This window comes from Acanthochromis polyacanthus, chromosome 3 (assembly GCF_021347895.1).
Source record: "Acanthochromis polyacanthus isolate Apoly-LR-REF ecotype Palm Island chromosome 3, KAUST_Apoly_ChrSc, whole genome shotgun sequence".
In the NCBI taxonomy this organism is placed as follows: Eukaryota; Metazoa; Chordata; class Actinopteri; family Pomacentridae; genus Acanthochromis; species Acanthochromis polyacanthus.
Window position 1 is genome coordinate 16,656,860 of NC_067115.1, and position 26,815 is coordinate 16,683,674.

General features: G+C 39.2%; 1 protein-coding gene across 1 annotated transcript; it reads left to right on the top strand.

Annotated features, from left to right (window-relative positions):
• Positions 1-227: 227 nt before the first annotated feature.
• Positions 228-26,607, top strand: smc3 (structural maintenance of chromosomes 3). The gene is made up of 29 exons (XM_051945746.1): positions 228-423; positions 1,220-1,295; positions 1,447-1,485; positions 1,588-1,655; positions 1,854-1,925; positions 2,626-2,705; positions 2,800-2,878; positions 2,999-3,116; positions 3,596-3,771; positions 4,088-4,168; positions 4,895-5,059; positions 6,985-7,106; positions 7,634-7,847; positions 8,186-8,289; positions 9,568-9,667; positions 10,654-10,814; positions 11,346-11,487; positions 11,670-11,820; positions 12,254-12,404; positions 15,160-15,313; positions 15,513-15,671; positions 17,795-17,902; positions 18,198-18,306; positions 19,967-20,214; positions 21,916-22,128; positions 22,611-22,802; positions 23,270-23,447; positions 23,734-23,840; positions 25,477-26,607. Exons 1-29 carry the CDS (start codon positions 409-411, stop codon positions 25,546-25,548), a joined length of 3,654 nt encoding a protein of 1,217 aa, XP_051801706.1. The 5' UTR covers positions 228-408; the 3' UTR covers positions 25,549-26,607.
• The last annotated feature ends 208 nt before the right edge of the window (positions 26,608-26,815 follow it).

Genomic DNA, 26,815 nt, shown 5'->3' on the forward strand with positions numbered 1-26,815 from the left:
CAGAGGAGACCCAGTTTGACTGTACCAACTGTACAAATAGGTAGGTGAAAAAATAGCAACTTTGTCGAATGCTTTGTTACCATACAGCACACCGCGAGAAAATGTACATAGTTTTCTAAAACTCTGATATTGTAATAGTCTGCTTTGGTGCCATTTATATCAGCAACAACTATTTAGTAAACCTTTGTTGCGGCAACCCCGTTTTCACATAATGGTTTTCTCCATTTCATCCCGCCCCCGCCGCCATTTTCCATGTTATTCTCTTTTAGCCCCTCAGTGTTTTGCAAAATTTGAATGCAACAACTTGTATTGACAAATTTGGGTTCTTAAATTCCTGGCTTCTCCAGTTTAGTGGAGGGGGAGCTTTATCTCCAAATTCTGTCGAGGAGAAGCCCCGCTTAGGCAGCCATGTACATCAAACAGGTAAGCTAACTGCATTAGACCTGTGCGTGTTGCCGACTAGCACTGGCCTAACACTTACTTGGCTAGCTTAACGTTATTCCACTGAGGGATGAATGCGGGGATACCAAGGCTTTGCGCACATTGTACCGTCAGTTGAATTGCAGAGCAAAGTGAAATCACTCCAGAGAATGCACAAATTCTGGAGCTAGCTTGCTAAAGTTAGCTAGCGCTGTCTGATTTAAATTTTAATTGAATCGCCCATTCCCTACTCGAGATGCTAAGCTAGCGCTGCAAGGCTAACGGTAAATGAGCGGGTTTTTAACGTTTCTTTTGTGTGAAGCAGTACAATACCACAACATTTCACCGCATATACATGTGAGATTTGACAACACGATTGCTGTCAAACTTATTTTGCTTTATGTTGCTGTTAAGCATGTATACGTGTGAGGGTCCTAAATGAAAACTAATGCTAGCCCGTTGAGTTACCGTCAGTTAAGGCCCTTCTGGAATTCATGCCCGGCTTATCATAAATACATTTGTTGCTGCGTTTCACACTCAAGTTGCACAGGGTAAATCTAGTAGCATTCCTACAGTTAGAAACAGTACGTGGTTTGGCACTGTTGTTGCCCCGTGTGCCTATCCATTTTGCTATGTTGCACACATTTTTGTTGTTTCCTGTCATTGTAACAGGTAAACTCAGGTTGTTTTAAAACGTGCTACATGTATATATTTGATTTCATTTACGAACTTTATTTTGTCAGTGGTGTACTATTGCTAGTGGTTGTGTGCTAATGGTGGTCTCTGGGTTTTCCTGCAGGTCATCATTCAGGGGTTCCGAAGTTACAGGGATCAAACTGTGGTGGATCCCTTTAGTCCGAAGCACAATGTCATTGGTGAGTTCAGCTCAACCTTATATTAATGGTTTTTGTAATGTATTGCATCTTTGAGGTACATTTCCATTGTGACTGAGATGAATGCATCTACATAGTTGACAGACTAAATTGGTTTACTGAAGATGTTATTTTTCCCCCTCCCTTGTTACAGTTGGAAGAAATGGGTCAGGAAAAAGTAACTTTTTCTATGGTATGTGAGCCTCAATGAATTTTGCCACATTACAGTCAAACATTTACCCTTCTGTGTTGTTCTTGTTGTCTAAATTTGTGGCTCCTCTCTCTCTCTTTGTAGCCATTCAGTTTGTGCTCAGTGATGAATTCAGCCACCTGCGACCTGAACAGCGCCTGGCCCTGCTGCACGTAAGTACAAGCATATGTGAGAGACAGTACAGAATCCCAGGTTATGTTTTAGAAATTAGAAATGATTTAGTGGTAGTATAGAAATGTCTTATTAAACATGCATATCTGTCTGTGATTGAAGCACAATGGCTAAAATGTAAAAGTCAAAGATTTTCCTCAATTAAAAAAAATGTGCTTTTTTTCCTCCTGTCACTGTAGGAAGGAACTGGTCCACGTGTTATTTCGGCTTTTGTGGAGATTATATTTGACAACTCTGACAACCGGCTGCCGGTAGGAATGGCAAACACTTTGTATTGATCCTGTTACTGTAATTGCTGACACACTGCTCCTTTTCATCTTAATACTTTTCAGATCTTTCAGTAAGCCTCTCAAATAATACCCTGTCTTGTTATAAATAATTTATTCATTGTATTGGTCATTTAAACCACTGGCTGTCCTGTTTAATTTTTACTGCTCATGGTAGTGTGACAGTCAATTTGTTTCATTTGTTCACAATGCTTGTATCAAATTAACTGCAGAATGACACAATAAAGGGTAATATACAAGGAAACCAAACTAGCTATTAAGTAATTTTGGAGATGGTTACCATTGCCCATTTTACACCAGGATTTATACCACAAGTCTAAAAAACAATTAAAAAATGGACATCTATACTATTAGCAACCTTGCTTTAAGCTCCCAGTGGAAGTGATGCATTTTTACTGTATTATGTTGTTCATTTCATATAGAATTCTCTGCCTAAATTGCTGGAACTATCCTGACCACTGATTGTACCATCCTGCCTTCAGTGCACACAGTGCTTATTATTCTGATAGTGAAAACCGGATGTTTATAGCAAAAAATTCCAAAATTCTTTTTATTGAGTGTGAAACTGTAATCATGTAGCCTGCTATTACTGCAGCACAGTCAGCCAATTCTGCTGCTGTGTGTGATTTTCAAATTGTGCAGTGATAAATAAATCTCCCTCCAGATTGACAAAGAGGAAGTCTCCCTTCGTCGCGTTATTGGTGCAAAGAAAGACCAGTACTTCTTAGACAAGAAGATGGTGACGTAAGTATTGCTGTGAATCAGCCCATATCCCTGTAATCACAGGAAATTGCAGTTCTGGGATTCCATGTTGTTCTAAATGCGTTTCTTATTGCAGTAAGAATGACGTCATGAACCTTCTGGAGAGTGCCGGTTTCTCCCGCAGTAACCCCTACTACATCGTCAAGCAGGGAAAGGTGAGCAAGAAATAGGTGCCAACCTCACATTTGTGTAGTAGGGAACAATTTTTTTTTGTTCTGTGTTGTGCAATAAATTACAGTGTTCACGCAGGTGCATTATTTCACTGTTTTGTGCAGATCAACCAAATGGCCACAGCACCTGACTCCCAGCGTCTGAAGCTGCTGAGAGAAGTGGCAGGGACACGGGTGTACGATGAACGCAAAGAAGAGAGTATTTCTCTAATGAAGGAGACCGGTATGAACCTTTTGACTCCATTTATGTGATTTCATAAACTGCCATGAATTATTTTTTGAATATGTGTGACTTTGCTGGTATGCTTCAGTTTATGTTTGAAGATGTTTCACACTGTTCATCAATATATAATTGGTATCTTTCAAATCTTAACAAGCCAAAGCCAAAATCTGTATGGTACATTCTTTATTGTAACTTTAAAAACCTGTGGAATTAATTTGGAAAATAAAGTTGGGAAGATGATGTGTATTGTCGTCTAGCAGTTGTGAAATATAAAAGTTGGATGAATATGCAGTATAACATACATTTACTCTTGTTATTGTTATGTTTTTGTTGTTGCAATTTAGCACGACAGTAGTACATGACAGCGAACAATATTCACAGTGAAATCATTTTGTATCAAGAAATGCTAGCAAATATGTGTGCAATTAGTGGATGGTTTACATGTTTTCACAGAACAGCCTAATGTGTGTTTTCTCCAGAGGGCAAGCGAGAGAAAATCAATGAGCTGCTGAAGTACATTGAGGAGCGTCTGCACACCTTGGAGGATGAAAAGGAAGAGCTGGCTCAGTACCAGAAGTGGGACAAGATGAGAAGAGCTCTGGAGTACACCATCTACAACCAGGAGCTGAATGAAACCCGTGCCAAACTGGATGAGGTAACAAAGTACAGAAGAAGTAAAACACTGAACATGTTAGGCGTGGTGATCTAGTTTGATGCTAGTTTGGGAAAGTAACACCACCTACTACTAATTATACTACATGTATATACAGTTCAATGCAGTTGTGCCATAATACTAATATCCAGACCTTTACTATGACACCTAATTCAAAGTATGAAGGTAGAAAAATGTGTGATCCTTGTTTAAATATGAACAAATACAAGAATCGAGTTGTAGTGTTCCTGTACACTAAATATAGTTTCTTCTTCATGTTGGGTACCATGACTTTGTATTGTGTTTTGGTCTCATCCAGTTGTCCAGCAAAAGAGAGACCTGTGGAGACAAATCCAGACAGCTGCGTGATGCTCAGCAAGATGCCCGCGACAAAGTAGAGGTAAAGAATTTCATCACAAAGAATAACATCAATATCTGGGATCAAGGGTACGTGAAAATAAAAATTGTCGTAATAATCACGGTGTGTTGACATGGTATTAGAATATTTGGTGAATTATTCAAAGTGTCAGAATATTTACTTGTTATAAATGATTTATTCAAAATTACACTGTTGAATGTTATATTTGTGTTCTCGAGTTTGAATCGATTCTGTTGTATTTTCATTAGTCCAGAATTGTAGACATTTGAAAACACTATTGTTCTTATCGTTTTATACATCGATAGATTTTGGTAGAGCATAGTTTGTTAATCCTAATGTCCCCATAGTGTTGTCAGGATTTGACTGTGTGGAGATAAAATGAATTGTAACTCTGAATTTTCTTTCAAGCTTTCTTTGCTGAAAACCTCAGACATGATAAACATGCACATAGAATATAAAAAGCCATTTTTGTATATCAGCTTTGCATCTGATGTCATCTTGTGTCTTTTGTTAGTTTGTTTTGTACTAAGCAGTTTATTGTAGGTGTCACATTCAATTAGATTGTGAAAAAGAATATAAATTAGTAAATGTGGACACACTTTTAGAAGGCTGACGTAGTCAACACTTTGGACAGCATGTGGCTTTAGATCGTCATTTAATCAATGTAGAGCAAGTAAGTTCCTATTTTTACTCGCATTTAAACTTAATCTCACAGCCTGTTTCTTTATTTTGGCTCCCTTTCTTTAGGAGACGGAGCGCGTTGTGCGAGAGCTGAAGTCTAAGATCTCTGCCATGAAGGAGGAGAGAGAGCAGCTGTCGGCCGAGCGCCAGGAGCAGATCAAGCAGAGGACCAAACTCGAGCTGAAGGCCAAGGACCTGCAGGACGAGCTGGCAGGCAACAGCGAACAGAGGGTACGGAAGCCTCCCATCTGCGTCACTCTGCACACGTGATGCGGCCCCAACAACACTCCCCCTCCCTGTTTCCCTTCATCACTGTATGAAGAGAAGGATGGCTTTCTTTACTCTTTCACCCCGCTTCACTTAACCTTGTTATTAGCTGGAAGGGTTGGTCTATGTCCTCAGCTGCTTCAATTGTTAAGTAACTTTGCAAGACCGGTTTTTGCATTAGGAGTGCACCATTTGGTCATCTGAATTTTGAGGAAGACTTTGCAAGTAGAGTTGCATTATCAAAAAAATTGATGCAATTCCCTCTACAGCATTTCAGAAAAGGCTACACCACTGATGAATTCTAATCCATTTTTTTTGTTTGCTATGACCAATTGTTGAGGTTATGTCAAACTAATTCTGATTTACCAAAATTGTGTTGTGCTTACTTTTGGAATAGGGATTTTTGTACACCTTGACCTTGAGTGTCTCAGATTGCCATGTCCGTATTTGTGTATGCTATTAATGGGCAGAAAATTGTCAATAATAGCTGCCAGAATTGGTGAATAATGGTTTTGTTTAGGATGTGCCATCGTTTTGGAACAAAGGTTTTTGTGCGAAACATTTCAATTATTATATATTGCTGGCATGAAATATGTAAAATATCCTTATCGTTGTCAGTTTGAAGCATGTCACCCAGCCCATTTGTGCAGATGTCCTGTGAAATGAATTGAGAAACCAAACACAGGCAGCACTCGCCTCTCTGCCTTCAGCTCCACTATACGTTGTTCCTGGCATGGGGTTTTGTGTGCAGGGTTGGCATGGATCACTCTCCATATGGCCTCGTGTTGAGTGTGTGTTTGATTGCACGTGTGAGTTTGAAGAGGATAATCATACATAACGGCTTTATTGGCTCAGTCTGTGTGTGTGAACCATGAGTCCCAGGCAGCATGCTGGCTGTTGGTTGGATTAAGCCCACCTGGCTACGGCTGGCGTAATACCAGCCAAAAGTTATTGGAGCAAAATGAAAAGCCTCACTAGCTGTGGGTGGGCCTGGTTTGATTAGCTTTGAGGTGGCTGATCAAACCAGGAGAAAAAGGAGAGATTTGCTTTCCATACCTGTGGGAAAACGGCCAACCAACAAAAAAATGTGTCTGTCCAGATTAGTAGTCTGTGCAGGTCTGCTGTTGGGGAGATCAGGGTGAAAGATACGATGCTGAAAAGGCACTTTGCTAAAGAAAACTTGAAGTTTTCTTCTGTACACAAACACCAGGGTTTTACTGGCTGTTATGTGCCACATAATAAATAGTAAATCACTTTTTTTCATATTTAAGTGCTAAGAACTAGTTTGATTCTAGTTACAAAAAAGAGTCAGTAATTGCTAAAACAACAGATGGGATTGATTGCTGCTATGGTTTAGGTCAGCGTTACGACAAGAGACTTTCTTGTGAGCTGGAGTGTTAGTGATAGCAGCTTGACACTGCACATTTTTTAATACAGGAAGAAGTTTGTTGTTTTATTGGCATGGATCTTTTGCATATTTGTAATGTGGAACCACCTTTTGAAATTTGACCCATTTCTAAATCACAAATGTGCGATCCCTGTTCACTGCAGTATTCTCATTTTTGGGACATGTGACTCTCCTCATGATGGCTTGTTTTTACCTTTTCAACAATGCATGTGTCCTCTGTTTTGGCCTTTCGTTTATCAGCTGCACAGCTTTGTTTCTGTAGTGTAATAAGATGATTTAACAGTTGAGGGATGTTCCAAGAATAGATACATTTATCCTAAATCACTTATTAGGTAATCATTGTTTTATAGGGATGTTTTTTTATAATTATTGAAAATTGCTTATTGCTCAGCACTGTTTTCCAAATTTAGCTATCTCTTCTGTACTTTAGAGAGCTCTAATTTTTAAGATTTATTGAAAAATAATGTGCCTGCTCTTCCAGAAACGCCTGCTGAAGGAGCGTCAGAAGCTTCTGGAAAAAATTGAGGAGAAGCAAAAAGAGCTGCAGGAGACCGAACCCAAATTCAACATGGTGAAAGAAAAGGAGGAGCGAGGCATCTCCAGGTAGGGATGACTCATCCTCAGCTACGGTTCTTTGAGCAGCTGGTGACTGACCAGTCATAACCCGATGAGTCAGTCATCACATATTGAATACATTTTGATAGCAAGGGATCAAGAGGTGGATACACATGTGAGAGATTTATGAATTCTCTTGTGAAGTACACAACATGCAAACATTTGGATACCTTAATGGCAGGAGGGACAACATGACAAACACTTCAGATAAACCACTCCTGTGCCCTTTCAAATCTATGATACTTGTGTCACTGGATAACAAGGAAACTGTAATCATACATTATATTTTTATGCACTGTCTTATGTGACTGTAACTCATCAAAGCAGAAGCAGCAGAGAAGGGTAAAGAAATGAGGAATTAATGACTGACAAGGTTGTGAACTCTTGCACATATCCACATGCATAATTTGTTGTAAGATGAATAGGATTAAGATGAATGATTAATGGGGTTTCCTGTTTGATGTTGTGGTTTAGTTCAGATCTGTAATCTCCTGTGTTGTTCCATCTCTTTTCAGACTAGCCCAAGCTACTCAGGAGAGGACAGATCTGTATGCCAAGCAAGGCCGTGGTAGCCAGTTCACCTCCAAGGAGGAGAGGGACAAGTGGATCAAGAAAGAGCTGAAGTCTCTGGACCAGGCCATTAATGATAAAAAGAGGCAAATTGCAGCCATCCACAAAGACCTCGAGGACACGGAAACAAACAAGGAGAAGAACCTCGAGCAGTACAATGTAAGACAACCTTTTCCATTAAGAGATTTTGCTGTTAGCACACAGAGTTCTGTTTTAGTATCTTTTGTAACTGGCTGAAATGACCATTTAGTATTATTTCCTGAATATGTAAGCTCTTCGCTTCTCTTTTCATGTCACATCTATGTGTGGTTGCTGTAGTGGTTTGTGATCCTGTGCATGTAACTGGAAGAGCCTGTAAAATGTTTTATAGTTTATTCCAGATTGTATTTCAGAATTTTTGTGGTGTATTGTATTTGACTTCTACAAACCTTCTGCAGTTTTCATGTGGCGTCCTATCAGAGGAGTTTGTCTGACCCACTTTCAACTTGTTTCTTCAGAAACTCGATCAGGATCTAAATGAGGTCAAGACCCGTGTGGAGGAGCTGGACAAAAAGTATTATGAAGTGAAGAACAAGAAGGATGAACTGCAGAGTGAAAGAAAGTAAGAGACTTCTATTTGACCTTGCATCAGTTCAGTTTTTAAATCCAGTCTCAGGCTGAACTAATTATTGTTTTTGTTGTATTTAATTTTGCATTGTATAGAACCACATGATTTAGATGAATTGTGAGTCATGCCTGCTTTTTGCATCGAGTTGAAAGGTTGAATTGTTCTTCCTTTAAGCCAATATGCTGTTTCTGTTCAGCAACCTTTAGTTACATACCAGTGTATTGTTGGCTGTGAATGTCACTGAGTCTTCTCAGTCTACCTTAACAATGAGGTTTATTTATGTAACACAGAGGATGATACCTCAGACCTCTGCTTCCAGAATTTGTTTTTGCATTTAAAAGGTCTTTCTTTGTGCTGCAGATAAGTAGTGAAAATATAGTGTACAGCCCCCTGCTTCTTGAACAACAAAGACGGTATTCACATTCAAGCCTTTCCAACACACTCAAAACTAATAATGTGTATTTTGCCTCAAGTCTAAGAGCGCAGGATCTTTTTTAAAAATATGAATACCCTTGAATTCAGTAAAACTCATATTCCTAAGATGAGTATTGCTATCATTTAATGGAAATTTTGTGGTTGATTTTTAATCCACCCTGTACCCTCTAGTTGACTGTAGGCCACCGTCTGGTCAAAGCGATATTGTTTTGATTATTTAAATGCACATATTTCATAGGAATTGAGTCAGTATATGTTCTACTCGAGGAGAAAATAAGACAAAAGCCAAATAGATTAGACATAATGTGAAAGTCAGGTGGGTGTACTACACTTTATTTTGTATAACTAAACACTGTTGATTCAATGTTTGCATTTGATGGTATTTAATTTGAGATGATCAAGGAGTCGGACCTGGATATTCAGGTCCAACCCTAGTTCCAGTGACAGCCTGAAAACCACAAAATCCCAGAATCTCGTACATAGCAAACCAAAGGGACCAATCTTGTCAACCTGCAGGGTTGGACTTTCTGTATCGATACTTTTTCTTTGGAATCAGCGTCTGGCTTGTACATGTATGGCCGAATTTCTCCAGTGTAAATGGTTGCCATTGTGTAGCACAGAGCAGTTTTACAATGTCTTCACAAGCCCAAACGTGCAGGCTCTTCCTATTATAAGCATTTAGGAATAAATTATCATCAGTAATATTTCTAAAGTAGATTGCCATTTTGGTACAATGTTACTTTCGGGTGTTTTTCTGTGAGTATCATGGCTACAGTTTGGTTTCAGCCTTTTCGGTGACATAAGTCTAACAGTGTGTAACTGTCTGTATCTGTCCAGCTACCTGTGGCGTGAGGAGAACGCAGAACAGCAGGCCCTGGCAGCCAAACGAGAGGACCTGGAGAAGAAGCAGCAGCTCCTTAGAGCAGCAACCGGCAAGGTCTGTGTCACTGTGCATGACTGCATAATTATTGACTTGCATAATCGAACTACGGGATACCGAATGCTTCCGTCTGGACACAAGTTAAAGATATGTCTGTATAAAGGAGCACAGAAATGAAGGACTGGAAACACAAATTTACGGCACCACTCTAATCACTTTACACACAGACATACCTGCACTTATCTCCCTTCTGCTTGGGATGACACTTGTAACCCAGAGGTAGACCTGCCATGCTGGTCTACATTAATTAAACCTAACTTGCAGATGAAACGTGGAAGTGGAAATGGGCGAGTGAAGATAAATCAAATCCCAAGTAAAAGAGTGCCTCACTCTTGAAGTGAGCCCACCTGAATACTGTGAGCCACTTTGTGACTCAGGCAGTTGTCAGGTTAGGTATATCAAATGGAATCATTCATCTGCCTCGCTGCTGGCACCTTGTGATAGCTAGCTAAATTTACATATGACTCACTCCTCTCTGCCTCATCGAGTCATTTCTTCTGGGCATTTACATCAATCAAATATCACTTCTGAATAATGTCTGCTGAGATGGAAGGAGGCTGTCTGGAGCTCTGTGGACAAAGGTCCTGCATTTACTTTCCTTACATTGGTCCTGCCCGAATCCTCTCCTTTCCAACCTTTGATGGACTTTAACTGTCCTCTTTCACATTTTATATTTTCAGTATAAAGTAAGGTTTAGTGTTGAACAATGTCCAGATAATACACATTTTGTTTTCTGTTTTGTCTAGCCCGCAGTGTTTTTTTGTTATTTTTTGTGTTCATGTCTGTTATGCTGTTTGTGATGAAGAGTATTTTTATTCAGTTAATTTCATTTTTTTTTTTACATTAATTGTTACATTAGTATATAATATCTGTCATTGTCTTGTCTTTCAGTATAATTATTTCATGATTGAATTCTGTTATTTAATAGTTGTTGTATACTATCAATGTTTTCATTACTCCTCTTCTCCTTTGTGGTCCTCCAGGCCATCCTTAATGGTATTGACAGCATTAACAAAGTTTTGGAACATTTCCGTCGGAAGGGCATCAACCAGCATGTTATCAATGGTTACCATGGCATCGTCATGAATAACTTTGAGTGTGAGCCCGCCTTTTACACCTGTGTAGAGGTGACTGCTGGTACCAGGTATGGATTACTTTTTTATTTACACTGCTAGCCCCTTCTGTTTTCTCTTTAGTAAACATATTACTGTCAAACCAATGACATGAGTGTGAAAGTTATCTACAGAAATACACAGGCTGATTTAAAAACAGCGGTGACCCCATTCTACAAGCTTGTGCAAATATGTACAAGCAGCAAGGTGCTGAATAGAAAATTAGCAGATTGGTTACAAATATTATGTAGCATTGGGTTGTTGCTGTGTTTGTAGTGTCAGCAGACCACATAACTTGGGGTTTATAAGCAGTTTCATTCATGTCTTTAGAATAGATTAGAATAACTTTATTGCCGTCATACATGGGGATATGACGAAATCTAAATAGCTGCCACTGAACGGTTCTTTAGGACCGTCCTGTGGCAACTCTATTAGAAATCATAAAAGAGCTCAATGTCTACTTGTAGGATGTAGGTGCAATAAATATATGTTGCTTTTCACATAAACTGATTTGTTGTTTACAGGCATGATTCGTATTAAAACTGACAACTTCTGTTTTTTAGATTGTTTTACCACATCGTGGAGACTGACGAAGTCAGCACCAAAATCCTCATGGAGTTCAACAAAATGAACTTACCTGGAGAAGTCACATTCCTGCCACTGAGCAAGCTGGATGTCAGAGACACCGCCTACCCAGAGACCAATGTAAGGACCATCCATGAATTGCATCACTCTTACTTAATCATCTCATGGGTCGCAAAATCTTAATGACTTCATTCATTTTTTCAACAATTACCAAACTATTGTTTACCATTCTAGAGGCAGATTTTATTTGAAATGTGTAGTATTTGCCCCATGTTTAAACTGACTTATTTTTGCCCCCTAAGGATGCCATCCCTATGATCAGCAAGTTGCGCTACAGCCCCAATTTTGACAAGGCCTTCAAACATGTGTTTGGGAAGACCCTGATTTGTCGTAGCATGGAGGTTTCCACGCAACTGGCCAGAGCTTTCACCATGGACTGTATAACTCTGGAGGGTAAGCTGACCTGTGATATCGTACCAGTCTCATTGGTCATTTTCTAACTGTTGATTTTGGATAACTTACGTCCACTACTGACTGAATCTGTAGTATTTGCAGGATGGTGTGATGCATCTCTTGTCGTTTCATCTCTTGTAGTTTCATAAAAAGGTGTTTAATTGTTTGTTCTCTGTTCTAAAACCTCTTGTGCAGAGTATCCACACAACTGCAGACTGTGAAAAATGTTGAGTATGAGTATTGCAATGTAATTATTTTAGTTCTCCACCCCGTGCGAATCATGCTTACAGTCACACTCTTCGCCACAAATGTGAAAAGACGTAGAAGCGTCTTTTGATAACATACTAAAGCGGGAGTTTTGACTTGCCTCTGTAACACTGAGGGTAATACTATAGTAACCTTACATTCCGTATATTATGTTGTAATCTTCTAGGTGACCAAGTGAGCCACCGTGGAGCTCTTACAGGAGGCTACTACGATACCAGAAAGTCTCGCCTGGAGTTGCAGAAAGACATGAGGAAGGCTGAGGAGGAGCTGGGCGAGCTGGAGGCCAAGCTTAATGAGAACCTGCGCAGGAACATTGAACATATCCTTTCAATTAAAACACGTAGTAAGTTTGTTCATCACTGTAAAACACTAATGCTCACAGGAAGATGTGGGCTCCATCTGTTCTCTATTTTGAAGTTGGAGGACAAGCAAAAGTAACTTTTACAGAGTTATTTAGAAGTTTTAGAAAGCGCCCGTATGGCTAGTTGTGTCGCAGACATCTTTGAAATATTCGTGAAGATGAAATGTATGAGTGTTTGAAAGTAGATCAAAAAGAGTTTATTCATTCTCTTTCTGGTGGATGAGTTTGGAATAAGTTTACTGGAAAGTGAGTCATGCAGCTTTGTAAAAGCGCCACCAAATGACCGCTTCACCAGAGATACATTTCTTTTTTCCCTTTTTGAGATTTATTGGTTTTAGCAAAATGGGCTGAGTCACATAGGAATACCAAAAAAACAGAAGAATTTATGACATTGGCCTAAATGTTTCTGCATTTTAGAAATGATGATTAGCTAAACTGAACAGGCTTCTGTCACTTTGAAATACTGTTATGAATTCTATAAACACAGTTAGTCAGAAATGAGTTTCTCATATCTGCTAGTTCCAGGAAAATGCTTCACTTCACTATTTGCATGTATTTTAAGGATGGTTGCCATTACAAAGTGAACGTCAACTAGCTGTTGTCTGGAGTATTCTGACATAAATGAGCAGTTTTGATCAAGTATAGGCACTACTATTAGTGAAATGGAGATGCAGAAAACAGTCTTGAGCGGTCTTTTTTGCTACTGTGTTAGAAAATATTAGTTTCTAAATCAAATGTTGAACCATCATCTTTTGTTGATGGGGGAAATATTTCAGTTCCTTTGTCAGTGTGCAGTGTATAGGAACCTTTCCTCTGTTCAGGAGCTCTATTAACAGTTATAACACCCTCTCTCAATTATAGGGTGAAGTCATACAGCTAAGCCTGTCTTTTAATTGTGGATTAAATCTATCTGCATTATGTCGCTACCAGCAGGAAAATGACTTGAGTGCAGTGATGGGGTTTAGGCAGGTCAAGAAAGATTAGTGTATGCTGGGTTATATCAGTCAGAGCCATGACTCACTGCTGGACAATCTATGAAGGCAAACAAGTGGATCAGAGGGGATTTGTGTTCACATGTACAGTGGGTTTTTAAATATGGTCACTTCCGCACAGGTATAATTATATGCGTATTTCACACCTGTGTGGTGAGCTATAGCTTCTCACTCACAGCCAGTAATGTGTGTGTGCTGGTTAACGTGTGCAACGGGTGATTTTGTATATATGCGAGGAAGCTGTGTTGATGACATGGTGTTCATCCTCCAGTCCTGCAGCAGTGAGTCAGAGAACAGATCAGTTATTTAAAAGCCTCTTGTTGTTCCCTCTCCACCACTGCCCTGCTGATAAGCATGAGATTACAGTGATGTACTTCACACATCCTTTCTGTTTTAAGCTGCCATCTTCATTTTGCCACCATGTTGCAGCATAAGTATTGAGATTACATACATTGTGACTACATAAAGTAGTGGCCTTCTCTGTAGATATATGCAGGTTTCTCTTTTTTTTTTAAGTCATTTAATATAGAGCAGTTAGCAAACTGATATCAGCTGTTAACGTTCATGAAAGTTTTAGATGGTCTTAAGCGATCTATTTTTCTGTCTGCTCTGGTGGACAGACGAGTCCTCTGACTTTCAGTGGCCCTTCAGCAGATTGATTGGCCTTCGTGTTCATTGAGTCCTGGTAAGCCAAAGCGACCCAGAGGAGTGTTGCAGTCCTGGAAGATCAATAAGGCTGTCGGTTAAATTAACTTCATGATGAGTATGTGCAGCCCTTCTTAATCCTCTGCCTTGATATCCGTTATGACACCATCTTCCCTTTGAAGTCCAGTTATTATTAAAGCGTTCTGTGTTGCACTAAAAAGCCTACAAGCTGGCCCTTGACTTTCTTTCAAATGAAAACAGCTTCTGCAACCTCAGTAGTGCTTAGGGATGGAGTAGAGCTAACTATTTAAAAACTAGCTTCTTTTAATCATGGTAATTACACAATTGATCATTTTAATTATAATTTACAAACCAATTAGCAGAAAAGCATGACATTGACACTAATAGAAACTAGACAAACTCAGGATAGTATGTAAAACATAGACTTATGTTCTTAAGAGTTGTTCTTTTATCACATATGTGCAAGTTGCTATTTAGTGACTCAATTTCACAAATCATTGATATTTTGAATGGAGGGTTCACTGTACATAACGTAAAGACAAACTGATTACTGAACGGCTACAGATCACAGAACTGTTGAGGTTACTCCGGCAACTGCTGTGGTTTTGAATTTTGTGTTTACCCTGTCAAATATTGCATACTGCAAGCACTTTCTTTACTGATGCCAGTAGAGTCAGTAGTAGTGTCAGAGGGTGTTAAAGGAGAATGCGAATGAAACATTTGATATGCTGTTTGTTTGCTGCACATCCTGGATATCCTGTGTTTGTCAGAATGGAACCCAATGTCTGAAGTTTTTTTTAAATTTATTCATTTGTCTGTAGTGCTCTATAGATGATGCAAAGAGTCGTATGTCGTTTCAACAGTGTGAACGTGCGTAAAGTAAATCCAGCACAGTCACATTGAGTAGTTTTACTGAGGTAATGTGGACAGCTGTATAGACACTGTGTCACATCAATTTGGGGAATGAAAAATATAAGGAAAAAAACAAAGCGTGAAGCTTATAATGCTCATCCATAATAAACAGTGAAGTATGTTTCCTTAATCGCTGCCTCCACGCATCAACAATGAGATCGACCAACTGATGAACCAGATGCAGCAGATCGAGACACAACAGAGAAAGTTTAAGGCATCCAGAGACAGTATTCTGTCGGAAATGAAGATGTTGAAAGAGAAGAGGCAGCAATCGGAGAAGACGTTCATGCCCAAGGTGATTCTATAATGTTGTTGTTTCAGTATCATGAGTTAACCTTTTATGTAAGCTCAGAGTTGAAGGTCACAAAGATCAGACTGTATTTTTCAGTCTCTAAATATTTCTATTGCTTTGTTTGACCTCTGACTGTTCACAGCATTCTCTTTTTGTGCTTTCCACTCATGTAAAACTCATTCTTCCTGTTAATCCTCTCCAGCAACGCAGTCTCCAGAGTTTGGAGGCCAGCCTTCATGCCATGGAGTCCACCAGGGAGTCGCTGAAGGCTGAGCTTGGTACAGACCTGCTTTCTCAGCTCAGCCTGGAGGATCAGAGGCGTGTCGATGACCTCAACGACGAAATTCGTCAGTTGCAACAGGTCAGGAGACTATTAGGGACAGAAAAATATTATCTTTGTATAGTTTCATCCATCCATTCTCTATACTCCGCTTTATCCTCACTAGGGCACTGTTGCCAACTCCTCAGTAAGGAAAGTAGCTATTGGCTGTCCTAAAAGTTACTAGAAGTCGCTAAATGACATCATCTCCCAATTTGCATATTTCCCAGTTTGCATGTAATTGTAATCAACGTTGTAGGAGAGAGGAATAATGTTGTGGAAGAGACCAAAAAGTGATTATAAAACACCCAAATATGTTTTTGAACTAGAGGCTAAATGCTGTGGTTTATTTTAGTATGACAGTGAAGAAACATTTTCAATTATATTCCGCTCCATAAGTCTGGATAGGATCTGTAGTGACTGCGCATGCACGATTCATCTGTCGTCTGGCCGGGGGGTAATGTGGGCATAGATATGGATTCATATCTATGGATGTGGGTCTCCTCTAATCAGACACTGGGACTGCTGCAGGGTTACTGTACTGACAGCCTGTGCTTTGGGACAGGGAGGAGCTCACAGCAGCACCTGCTGCTTGTTGAGGACAGTAACTGCAGAATGATCCGAGTTTTCCTGTGAGAGTCTCCAAAACGGCAGAAAAAGTCGCTAGATTTGTCGCTGGTCGCTCTGGACAGGTCGCTAGTCTGTCACAGGGCTACATATACAGACAAACAATCATACTCACATTCATTCATTCATACATTTAGAGTGATCAATTAACCTCAGCATATTTTTTGGACTGTGGGAGGAAACCGGAGTACCCGGAGAAAACCCACGCATGCACAGGGAGAACATGCAAACTCCATGCAGAAAGATCCCAGGCCCGGCCCGGGTTTTCAACCGGGGATCTTCTTGCTGCAAGGCAAAAGTGCTAACCACTACTCCAATGTGCAGCCCTGTCTGTACAGTTTATTCCACTTAATTTTTTTGTTTAAGTGACAAAAATGTTTAAGTGAGACAGTCTGGTGCCCTGAATCATTGGCAACTGAAGACCAAGGAGAGTTCATTTACAACACAAAAAGCAGTAGTTATTCCAAACTTTTAAAAGTCTTATGAGAACAACATTAATTATAGAGTTTGAAATAATCATTGTTTTACTGATAATTCAAGAGTAGTTCTAACATAGTTTTGAGACAGTTAATTCTTAATGTAAAACTCAGGTTTAATCGCTTAACATAGTCTCTCGTATTACTTTATGTAGATAAGTTCCCAACTCTCCCATATTTTAGATAAATTTTATTATTACTTTAGATCTGGGAACTGAAATCAATGGGATGATGTAAGCAATAAATTGCTTTGTCCCATGGGTGGAGCTTTCTTTTATTGGAGCCCTGATGCTGACATCAGAAACCTTTTTTTAGTCATGCACTGTTGAAGCTGAAATAGTGGGTGCACCCACACACACTTACATGTAGTTCAAAGAATAGGCCTGTTGCCTACATTTGTTTTCTTTTCCTTCATTGCTTCTGTATTCAAATGATCTGACTAAGGTGAGAGTAGCTGGCAACAACTGTGTGTGGGATGTTTCTGTGTTCCAGCATTGAACCCTTTTTCTCTTTCACTGCCAGCTGCTTTCAGCTCTCACCTCAATGAACTCTCATCCATTCCTGCAGTCGTTGTGCAACATGTAGCCTTTCATGTATGGTTCTGCAGTGCTGGCAATAGTTGAATTACATTACCTGTGACATAATACTTGTTTATGTACTTATGAGTTATTGTGTAAGTCATTTGCCTGGACATAACTTATTGCACACAAGGGGATGTTTGTGTAGTATTTTGTAAGATTTTACCGCAACAAACATCCTTTATATGTGATTTACAGATAACAATAGCTATATGTAATTATTTACATCAATTTTAAGCTGTGTTGACTGAACAATGATGATTGCTGTCACATTAAGACAGTCAAGATGTTGTTGAAGGCAGAAACTATTAAAATCTGACAGTTTCATTTCATGCAGCAGATCTCTTCCAAGTGACACAAAATGAGAGAAAAAAAAAAACCTTGTTGATGTTGAATTGCTTGGAATGTGATTAAGTCCTGTTTACACACGCCAAAGGCTTCACATTAGTAAGCATTGTGTTTTGATTTATTTTTCCTCTCACAGGACAACAGACAGTTGTTGAATGAGAGAATCAAACTGGAGGGCATTATGACCAGAGTGGAAACATATCTCAATGAGAACTTACGGAAGCGTCTTGACCAAGTGGAGCAGGTAAACTGTCCCTTTCAACAGCCTGGAAACATGTTGTACATTTCATATTGTAGAATAGTTTTTATGTCACATAATTGAAAGACTTATGTTTGTTCTTTTTGTTATTCTTAATGTAATCATTGCTTGCACAAAATCAGTAAATTTAGAATAATTTTGATGCTGCATTAATCAATTAATATAATCCAATGAAATCTGGGCTTTTGGGTCTTTGATTCTGCTGCTTTCAAGTTAGAATAAGGGTTTCTGAATTTGCAAGACCCTCTGTTTTGATGTTTCTTCATTTGGGTTAACATAGGAACTAAATGAGTTACGAGAGACTGAAGGAGGTACAGTGCTCACGGCCACAACATCTGAGCTTGACGGGATCAACAAACGTGTCAAAGAGACTTTGGCTCGATCAGAAGGTACGTTTTGTGCTGAAGACACAACAAGATAGTTCTGGTAGAATTTAAAAACACAGCCCACTGGCCCGTAGGTTAGTTGGAATTAATTGTAAGTGTATGCCTCAACTTTTCAAGAGATGAAGTCATAGTAGTAGTATAGTATGTTTGAATATTATTTGCTCTCTGGAACAATCACACTTTATTTTTTTTGGTGTGTCAAAAAATCTCTCCTTGAGGTAAACAGAATGAAATGCAGCATTACTCACAATGTTCCCACAGCTCTTGCTAGTATTGTCATGGTAGTATTACTTAGTTGCCTCTTAGAATTGACAGACTGCACAATGCAATGCAGCTTTACTGTGAGCTTAAGAAAAAAAGAAATATTAATTTTCTGAACAGCAAAGCTAACCAGCAAATTTGAAAGGTATATTATCTTTAAAATTGCACAGTCTGTCAGAGAAACCAACAGAGTAATATGATTTACAACATTCTGACTGTAAAATCTTAATTTAATCAAAATTCTGTGTGTCGTATTTAAAAATTTACTTTGCACTAACCGTATTATAAAAACACCAGAATGTCTGCACTTCTTAGCAGAAGCGTGAAGCCATTAGTGACTCACCGGTAACCAACAGCAACATGACAAAAATTCTGAGACTTCGGATACGTTATGCTGAATGGAAAGAAATTCTAAGAAACTGCTTGAGGTTCAGAAGGCTTTTGTAAACACAATGATTTTGAAACGTATAGCAACTTTTGAAGTAGTACTTATTGCTACTTGAGAACCATATTGTTGGGTTAGACACCTTACAGGCATTTATTATAACACAGCTTACCTTTCTAATCTGATATCTTTGATCTTTGCTCATATATCATCTATGGCTGGCCCAAATAGTAATTTCTGGGCTCCGGATATTCAGGCCCAAACAATGACGCATATCTGAGTATTTGGTGGTGGAGGGGAGGGGGTCAGAGTATTTGGATCTCAAAATGAATCTTCGGATATTTGGATTACATTTTAAGACCAATTTGTTTCCAGTGGAGAGTATAAATGCAGAAACTGTAGAGTGCTGTCATGGGGATGGTTGTACCAACAGATGGTTAGAATTGCTGTGATGTAGTTGACTCACAGTTTGGATATGTCGTTGCACAGACGGCCTGGTCGCACAGTTGTCTAAATGTTCTCGTGGTGCTGTGACTCAGATGAGGCTGATAGAATGCAGTAATCAGAAAGCACTTATTCCCAAACAGAATTCATTTGCATGGATTCATATTTCATCACTGGCACTAACTAATTAAAGACATTATCGCAGCATGATTTTATTCTTTAGTAGGCATTATACTCAATCTCTTGTTCTTAACTACTGGCAGTTGACCATTTGTGATTCAGTGTAGAAATGTGATTTTCATTTGTCATTTTCTTATAACAAAGTTGGAGAAATAGTCCCTTGATTAGTAATTTTTGACAAAGTATGTGAAGACTAGTAGAGTAATTCTAGCTGTTCTACAAAGATGAAGTCACAGATGTTTTTACTGTCTAGTTTTGTTAAAATTATATAACTTTGAAAACCATAGAATCCCTTGTGTTTTTTGTGTCCATTTATTTATCCATTATATGCATGCAATGATGCACAGAAACTCATCACATCTCACTTCTCACCTCCTCCAACACCTTCCCCAGACCTGGACACGCTGATTGACAAGACAGAGGCTGAGATCAAGGACCACATAAAGAGCATGGAGCGATGGAAGAACATCGAGAAAGAGCAGAATGACGCCATCAACCATGACACAAAGGAGCTGGAGAAAATGACCAACAGACAGGGCATGCTGCTTAAGAAGAAAGAGGAGTGCATGAAAAAAATCAGAGAGCTCGGTTCACTGCCTCAGGAGGCCTTTGAGAAGTACCAGACGCTCACTCTTAAACAGGTACACACAGTACTTAATGATGTTACATGTCTGCTCCTGGCTTTTAAGTGTCCTTGTTCTGCTGGTCAACAACCAGCATCATTTAGACATGAACTGAACAGCGCTGTCATTTCATGAGAGTGTATATATTACAATAGACATTGTCTTTTATCTCAATTAAAATCTATCCTACTATAGTTCGGCCAAAAATTTAAAGCAGTAATAAGTTACTATTTTACTTTATTGAACCACTCTAGGTCTGTAACTGTAAACAACGCTGGCATATCACTGCCTTATAAATTTGATAGGCTGAATGTGAGAACGGATGCAAGCAGTTCCCTATCCATACATGCACCAAATTATCTCTGCTTGATGTATTTACATCCAAACTCTTCTGTGTTCTCTGATCTTGTGTCCACCAACCCCTAAGGGAAATATCTGTCTGTTTAGCTTCTAAATGCTCCTTTATGTTCACTTGCTAGCAACTAACTTTGTCGTTCAGCTGCCCAGTGCTGAGCTGAGATTCTTTTTGCTAAAATGACCGTATTCTGTGGCTGACAATGCGGTCAGCAGATCAGCAGGACTAGATTTGCATTCTGTTTTGATGCTGAAGACATAACAACAGCAGCATTACCAATAATTAAGTAAGTCCATTGAGGGCACGCTTTTTGTGCATCCTGTTTTACCACCTGAGTCACATTTAGGGATATGCACACATATACGTACAGCTAGGCCCAGGTCTCTTTAGGAATCGAGCCCGAGGCTATCGCATCCCACCCACTCACCGGTGACTCAGACACTAGTTAGTGCTCTGTCTGGTTTCTTTTTTTCTCAGCCAGCTGCCTCTGGGAGCAAAGACTGTGAATTGAGTGGACTTGGCTGCATCTTTCATAAGCGTCTGAGTGTGTGCAGTGTGTGTGTCTATGTATGTGTGTGTCAGCCCCCTTCCTTGACAGTGCTGAAAATAGCCTCACACTTTCCCATAAACACTTCATGTAGTTAATGTTTCTCCACGGACACTGCTTAAGGGGCAAGATGGTGCCATTGATTGCAGAAGTGGATGAGTGGGCCAAGTAATAATGGCACTTGCTCATGTTCCCTTGGTCATTAGTGATTCAAATGGATGAATTTATAGTTTGAGACTTTGGAAAGAGTGTTTTGAGGAGGACCAAACTGGTTCCTAATTAGTCAGGCCATGTCATCTTCAGATATGAATAGGAACTGGCAGAATAGTTTTCTGAAATGCATAATGGATCTGAATTAGTGCAAGTGCAGTTTGAGCTTTAAAAGTACTCAGAATAATGCTTCCTTGCTCTCTTTTTGACAACTGACATTTTGTTTGAAAAACTTAATTGAAATTGTTAGTCTGTAAACATGAATAGAGACCCTTTGTTTATGCTCAATGTGTGTTCTACATTGAGGTGTTGATAATCATCAGTCGTTTACTTGAAATATTTTCTGTTTATATTTTGTAGATTATTTGACGGGCATGCATGTTAGAAAATGTATTGGAAATTAGCTGTAGTAACTGGTAATGTGAAAAAAACATCTTAATATGGAAAAGCATCGAATGAAAAAATCATACCTGTAAAAGCTACATTATCGACTAAACTGTGTAAACAATTTTGTTTTTAGAGTCCTTTTGAAGACACTGATAGACTGGCAGTCTGATCTCACCTGCAGCTCATGATGTAATCTTTCCTCTCGCCCCCTCTCCAACAGTTGTTCAGAAAACTGGAGCAGTGCAACACGGAGCTGAAGAAGTACAGTCATGTCAACAAGAAAGCTTTGGACCAGTTTGTCAACTTCTCTGAGCAGAAAGAAAAGCTGATCAAGCGTCAGGATGAGCTGGACCGTGGCTACAAATCCATCATGGAGCTCATGAACGTCTTGGAGCTGCGCAAATATGAGGCCATCCAACTTACCTTCAAACAGGTTAACCTCACACTCTGATCAAAGTCTTCAGGCAGATGTACAGTCCTCGTGTTTTGACATCAGTATCTATCATCCATAATGAAAGTCATTGTTTGGCAAGATAAGTCAAACCTACTTTTGTAGGATTGTGAATGCAGGCTGCTGGTTGAACAGGAAAGAAAAGCCATGAAAGTCAGTTTTACGTTGGTACCAGATATTCTGAGTATGCAGCCTGAAAACAATGAAAATGGAAGACAGCATGAGTTTTATTTCTGAAACTATTTGAGTGCTCATGGAAATACATTATACCAATAAAGAGCCTTTTCTCTGAATATTTTACTTACATAATATACATCTTATTACATTTGTATTGATATGCTTTTCTTTTAGCGTGTTTGTTTGTACATTGAAATGAACTGATTTCTACTCTTAGAATGCACAGCTAAAGAGAGTGCTATGACTGAAATTCACTGACTGTTTTGACATGTTTTTCCTCCTCTCAGGTGTCAAAGAACTTCAGCGAGGTTTTCCAGAAACTAGTGCCAGGCGGCAAAGCTACGCTGGTGATGAAGAAGGGTGACGCTGAAGGAAGCCAGTCTCAGGATGAGGGAGAAGGTGGTGCAGACAGTGAGAGGGGCTCTGGATCACAGAGCAGCGTTCCCTCAGTGGACCAGTTCACTGGAGTCGGCATCAGGGTCAGCGTCTTCTTCACTTACTCATTTTATTCAGAAGGTTTAATGTAATTTGTGTATCATAAATTATGCATTCATGATGAAAATGTTTCCGTATCGGCACTGGCAGATATTAAGAAAATGCAATAAGTACGCAAAGCCTTTCTGGTCTTGGAGTCTGCCGATTATTTCACACACTCAGTGCTAAGGAGCATTAGGAGCGTTCATTCTGAAATATAAAAAAAAAAAGTCATTGAAAATTAGATCCTTCCCCGCAAAGCAGAACCAAGGTGAAGTTGGTCATGCAATGAGTAACACACAGTTGTCTTCACACTAAATTTATCCTGATCGTTATCAAAGCTGGCATAACGGTGCAGAGGGCTCATCTGTCCTCTGAGTAACAGAGTCTAACAGTAATGAAATCATTCAGTGAAAATCAATGTGACTTCGGGTGTGATTCAACGATCTAACTTCATCTGTGTGTCCTGCAGGTGTCGTTCACAGGGAAGCAGGGTGAGATGAGAGAGATGCAGCAGCTGTCCGGAGGTCAGAAGTCTTTGGTGGCTCTGGCCCTCATATTCGCCATCCAGAAGTGTGACCCCGCTCCTTTCTACCTGTTTGATGAGATCGACCAGGCTCTGGACGCTCAGCACCGAAAGGCTGTCTCAGGTAAAGCACTGGTTTAAGTTTAGAGAAAATTAGGGAATCAACTAGATTAACTAATAGCAAGAAAAATGTGTATAGCTTAGTTTGATTGACAGTATCACAGAGATGTTGTTCTTCAGATTTTTATGGTATTGTTTGTTCGGTTACTTTTTTCTCTCTGTCCACTAGCAAATGTAGTCACCAAAATACTTTTATATATATTTCTTGTTATTTCCCACCTCCTTGCCCAACTGAAATTAAATATATATTGTATAAAAATCAAAAGATTTTCCATTGTGTCATGTTGCAGACATGATTGTTGAACTGGCAGGTCATGCTCAGTTCATCACCACCACCTTCAGGCCTGAGCTGCTCGAATCCGCTGACAAGTTCTACGGTGTCAAATTCAGAAACAAGGTGAGGCCTTCCCTTCAAATCTCTGTATTTCTACTGAGGGGCAGGATTTGCTGAATTACCCACAGGGATCATACAAGCGTAATCTTACCTGAGGAGGTTTGCTCACAGCCATCTCTGTCCTGCTCTGAGACTGCCGTGACATTCTTAGAAAAGTCAAACGATCTTGCTTTATTCCACATCTTGTGCTGAGTTAATGAGCCGAATAAGTTGAGATGAATATGCAACACAAACTATCCAGCTGAGTGACAAATTCAACGCATTGAAAATTCTTTTTTCTTATCGCTGCCATTTAGTGACAAGTGATCAATTCAGTGCTGGTCAAAAATTATGTAAATATATATTTGCATTTTCTATATAAATTTTTTACCTTTGGGTCAACAGTTGGTTACTAAGTTTTTTCCAGTTAATCTCTAATTTTTATTCTTCATACAAAGAGCTTTTAATATGTTGATGCAATACATTATGTTTGTTTATAGGTGCGTTAAATCTTTTCTTGTTATGATTATTTTTAAGCCCCAAACATTTTGTGGGTGTCTCCTGTCATATTTTTACTGACTGGGCTCATTTTTCACTGCAGTATAAAGTCCTGCACCTCTATGGAAACGGCACAGACATGGCTAGAAGGAGGGAGAATACAACAGTGAATTTTGTGCAGTATAACCTGCCATCAGTCAATAAATAAAAAATGATTAGTCCATTTCTTTGGCTATTTATTCGACAAAAATTGAAAAAAATGCTGGGCTTACACACTTTACTACTATTTTTACTACTTTAAACTTTCATTTGTTTCCATACTTCTTTCTGCTCTGTGTAAACAGCCTGCACTTGACCTTAAAACTCCCTGAAATTTTGTTACGTGAACGTTGCTCATGGTTGTGCCAAAGAGCACAGAATTTTGTCAGTGCAGCTGATTTATTTTTACAATTTTTGAAACAAATCGCAGAATAAAGTGATTTTGGTGAAATATCCCAATTTTAAGCTTAGATTTGGGTAATTACACTAAAATAAAAGCAGCGCATGAAAAAGTCGGATGATCATCTGAAAGTTTCTACTTTTTTACAGTTTCTGGCTCTGATAAATGGGGTAGTTTGGGGGATTATTAAAAAAAAATAATGTACCTTTCAAACCCACTGGCAAGCTGTTTCATTCACTTTCTAAGAAAAGTTTCTAATTTTCTAAGTGTAACCACAGCCAGCTTCTGTGAATTAGAACCATATTGCTGCATTTGCTGAAAATTTTTCTACTCCGTTCCTATGCAATTTAAATTCCACCACCCAGTTCACCTTTAACACAGACGTGACCACCGGGTGTTTCACACACCATGTATATGCCTTTTACTGTCCCTTTAATGCCTTCACAGATCTCTTTTCCCTGATTTACTGTCCAAGAAAGCAGCATGTTTCAGGAGAGTCTTTGTTTAATGTAAAGTACAGCTGATCGTGAACAGACACTGCTGGCAATTCTGTCCCCTCCCACGTAGGTTTGTCTTCTGCTGAATTGCGTTGGTAAAAAGCAAAGCAAATATTTTGTCTTCCAGCTTCTGAGGTTTCATAACAATTGTAGTTATTGCTGAGTCAGAGCAGCTAAAATGGAGGCATTGATTGGTCATTAACTGTGTGTGTTTGTGTGTCTTTAGGTGAGTCACATTGATGTGATCACAGCCGAGCAGGCTAAAGACTTTGTGGAGGACGACACCACCCATGGTTAATAGTCTGCTCTTCATCCTCCTCCTCCTCCGCCGCCTTGACAGTGCACTGTAGCCTTCCACAAGGCCCAAAAACAGAAATCTCAATAAATCCACAACCTTTGTTTAAGTTCTGTTAAGGAGAAACACTGCAGCAAGTCTAAGCTTCTCAGAGCATCTTTGAAGTTGGGATATGTTATTTAGATAACACTCCGAAAACCCCAGCAGAAAATTCCTTACATTTACTTTCTGTCATTTAAAGTTTGTGAAATATAAATAATTTGGTTTCGCTGACAAACTACAAGCATGGGGCTTCAGTGTTTGTCCCATGGTCATAACAGCTAAGAGAAGTGTGGTTACCTTACACTGAAAAACTCATTTGATCTGAAAAGGTCTTGAAGACAGTCTTTCCAGTTTGAGTTACTGTGATGAATTTTTCTAACAGGATATTTAGAGTTTTTCATTAGCCTTCATATGAAACATGCCAGAGATGCTCTCAGAGGCAACAAACCTTCAGGATCTTAACAGAAAACAAATCCTCTTGTGTACAGTTCAGTGTTTTGATATGACTTGTTAAAGTGAAAGCTCTGAGGAGATTGAGGGAGTTTGTTTTTGTTGCCACCCTTGAAAAGTACCTTCATCAGAGTTCCTTTTTCCTCTGAGGTATCTGTAATGTATACTCTTTGTACTCCTGAAGCATTGCTAACATGTTATGGCTTAAAATGTTCAAAAGGTCGAGGTTCCTTTTTATGGTTGTTGCTGTACTGTGTAATTACTTGTCTTTAGGTCATTTGAATATATGAATGTTGAATCCCTAAACATCAGATATTCATTTTGAAAGTCCACACAGCCTCCATATTTGGATTCAGTGGTGAAAAAATGACTCCCAACTACAGCAAGAAGTCAAGTTGCTCTTTTCTAGAAGGCCAAGTTGTTTCTAGTCTTTCATTTCCTTAATGGACAAATTGTTTGGGATTAAACTCCTCATATGTTTCGCCTAGTTTCAGGTCTGCTTTTCAAATGTTTTTGTTCCTTTTTATGTAATTAGAAAACATACAAAAATAATAAAAACTTAAAACATAAGCTGTATGACATTTCCATCTTCCACGCTACTTGTTATGACCACTAGGTGGTGCTGAGTTACTGATAGCCGACATGTTTATGTGGTTAAAGCTGCAGAGAAGATGAACTTTTACGTAAATATACCATGAATGAATTACATTTAGTCCAGAGTACAGCAAAACTTATAACTAAACAAGTTGTGTTGAACTATTAGTCAAATCATGCACAG

What these genes read in the sequence shown, in the direction of transcription:
- smc3 (XM_051945746.1), top strand. An exon ending in ACTCTGACAACCGGCTGCCG is followed by an intron (nt 1,926 to 2,625) that starts GTAGGAATGGCA and finishes ATCTCCCTCCAG; the next exon opens with ATTGACAAAGAGGAAGTCTC. An exon ending in TTCTCTAATGAAGGAGACCG is followed by an intron (nt 3,117 to 3,595) that starts GTATGAACCTTT and finishes TGTTTTCTCCAG; the next exon opens with AGGGCAAGCGAGAGAAAATC.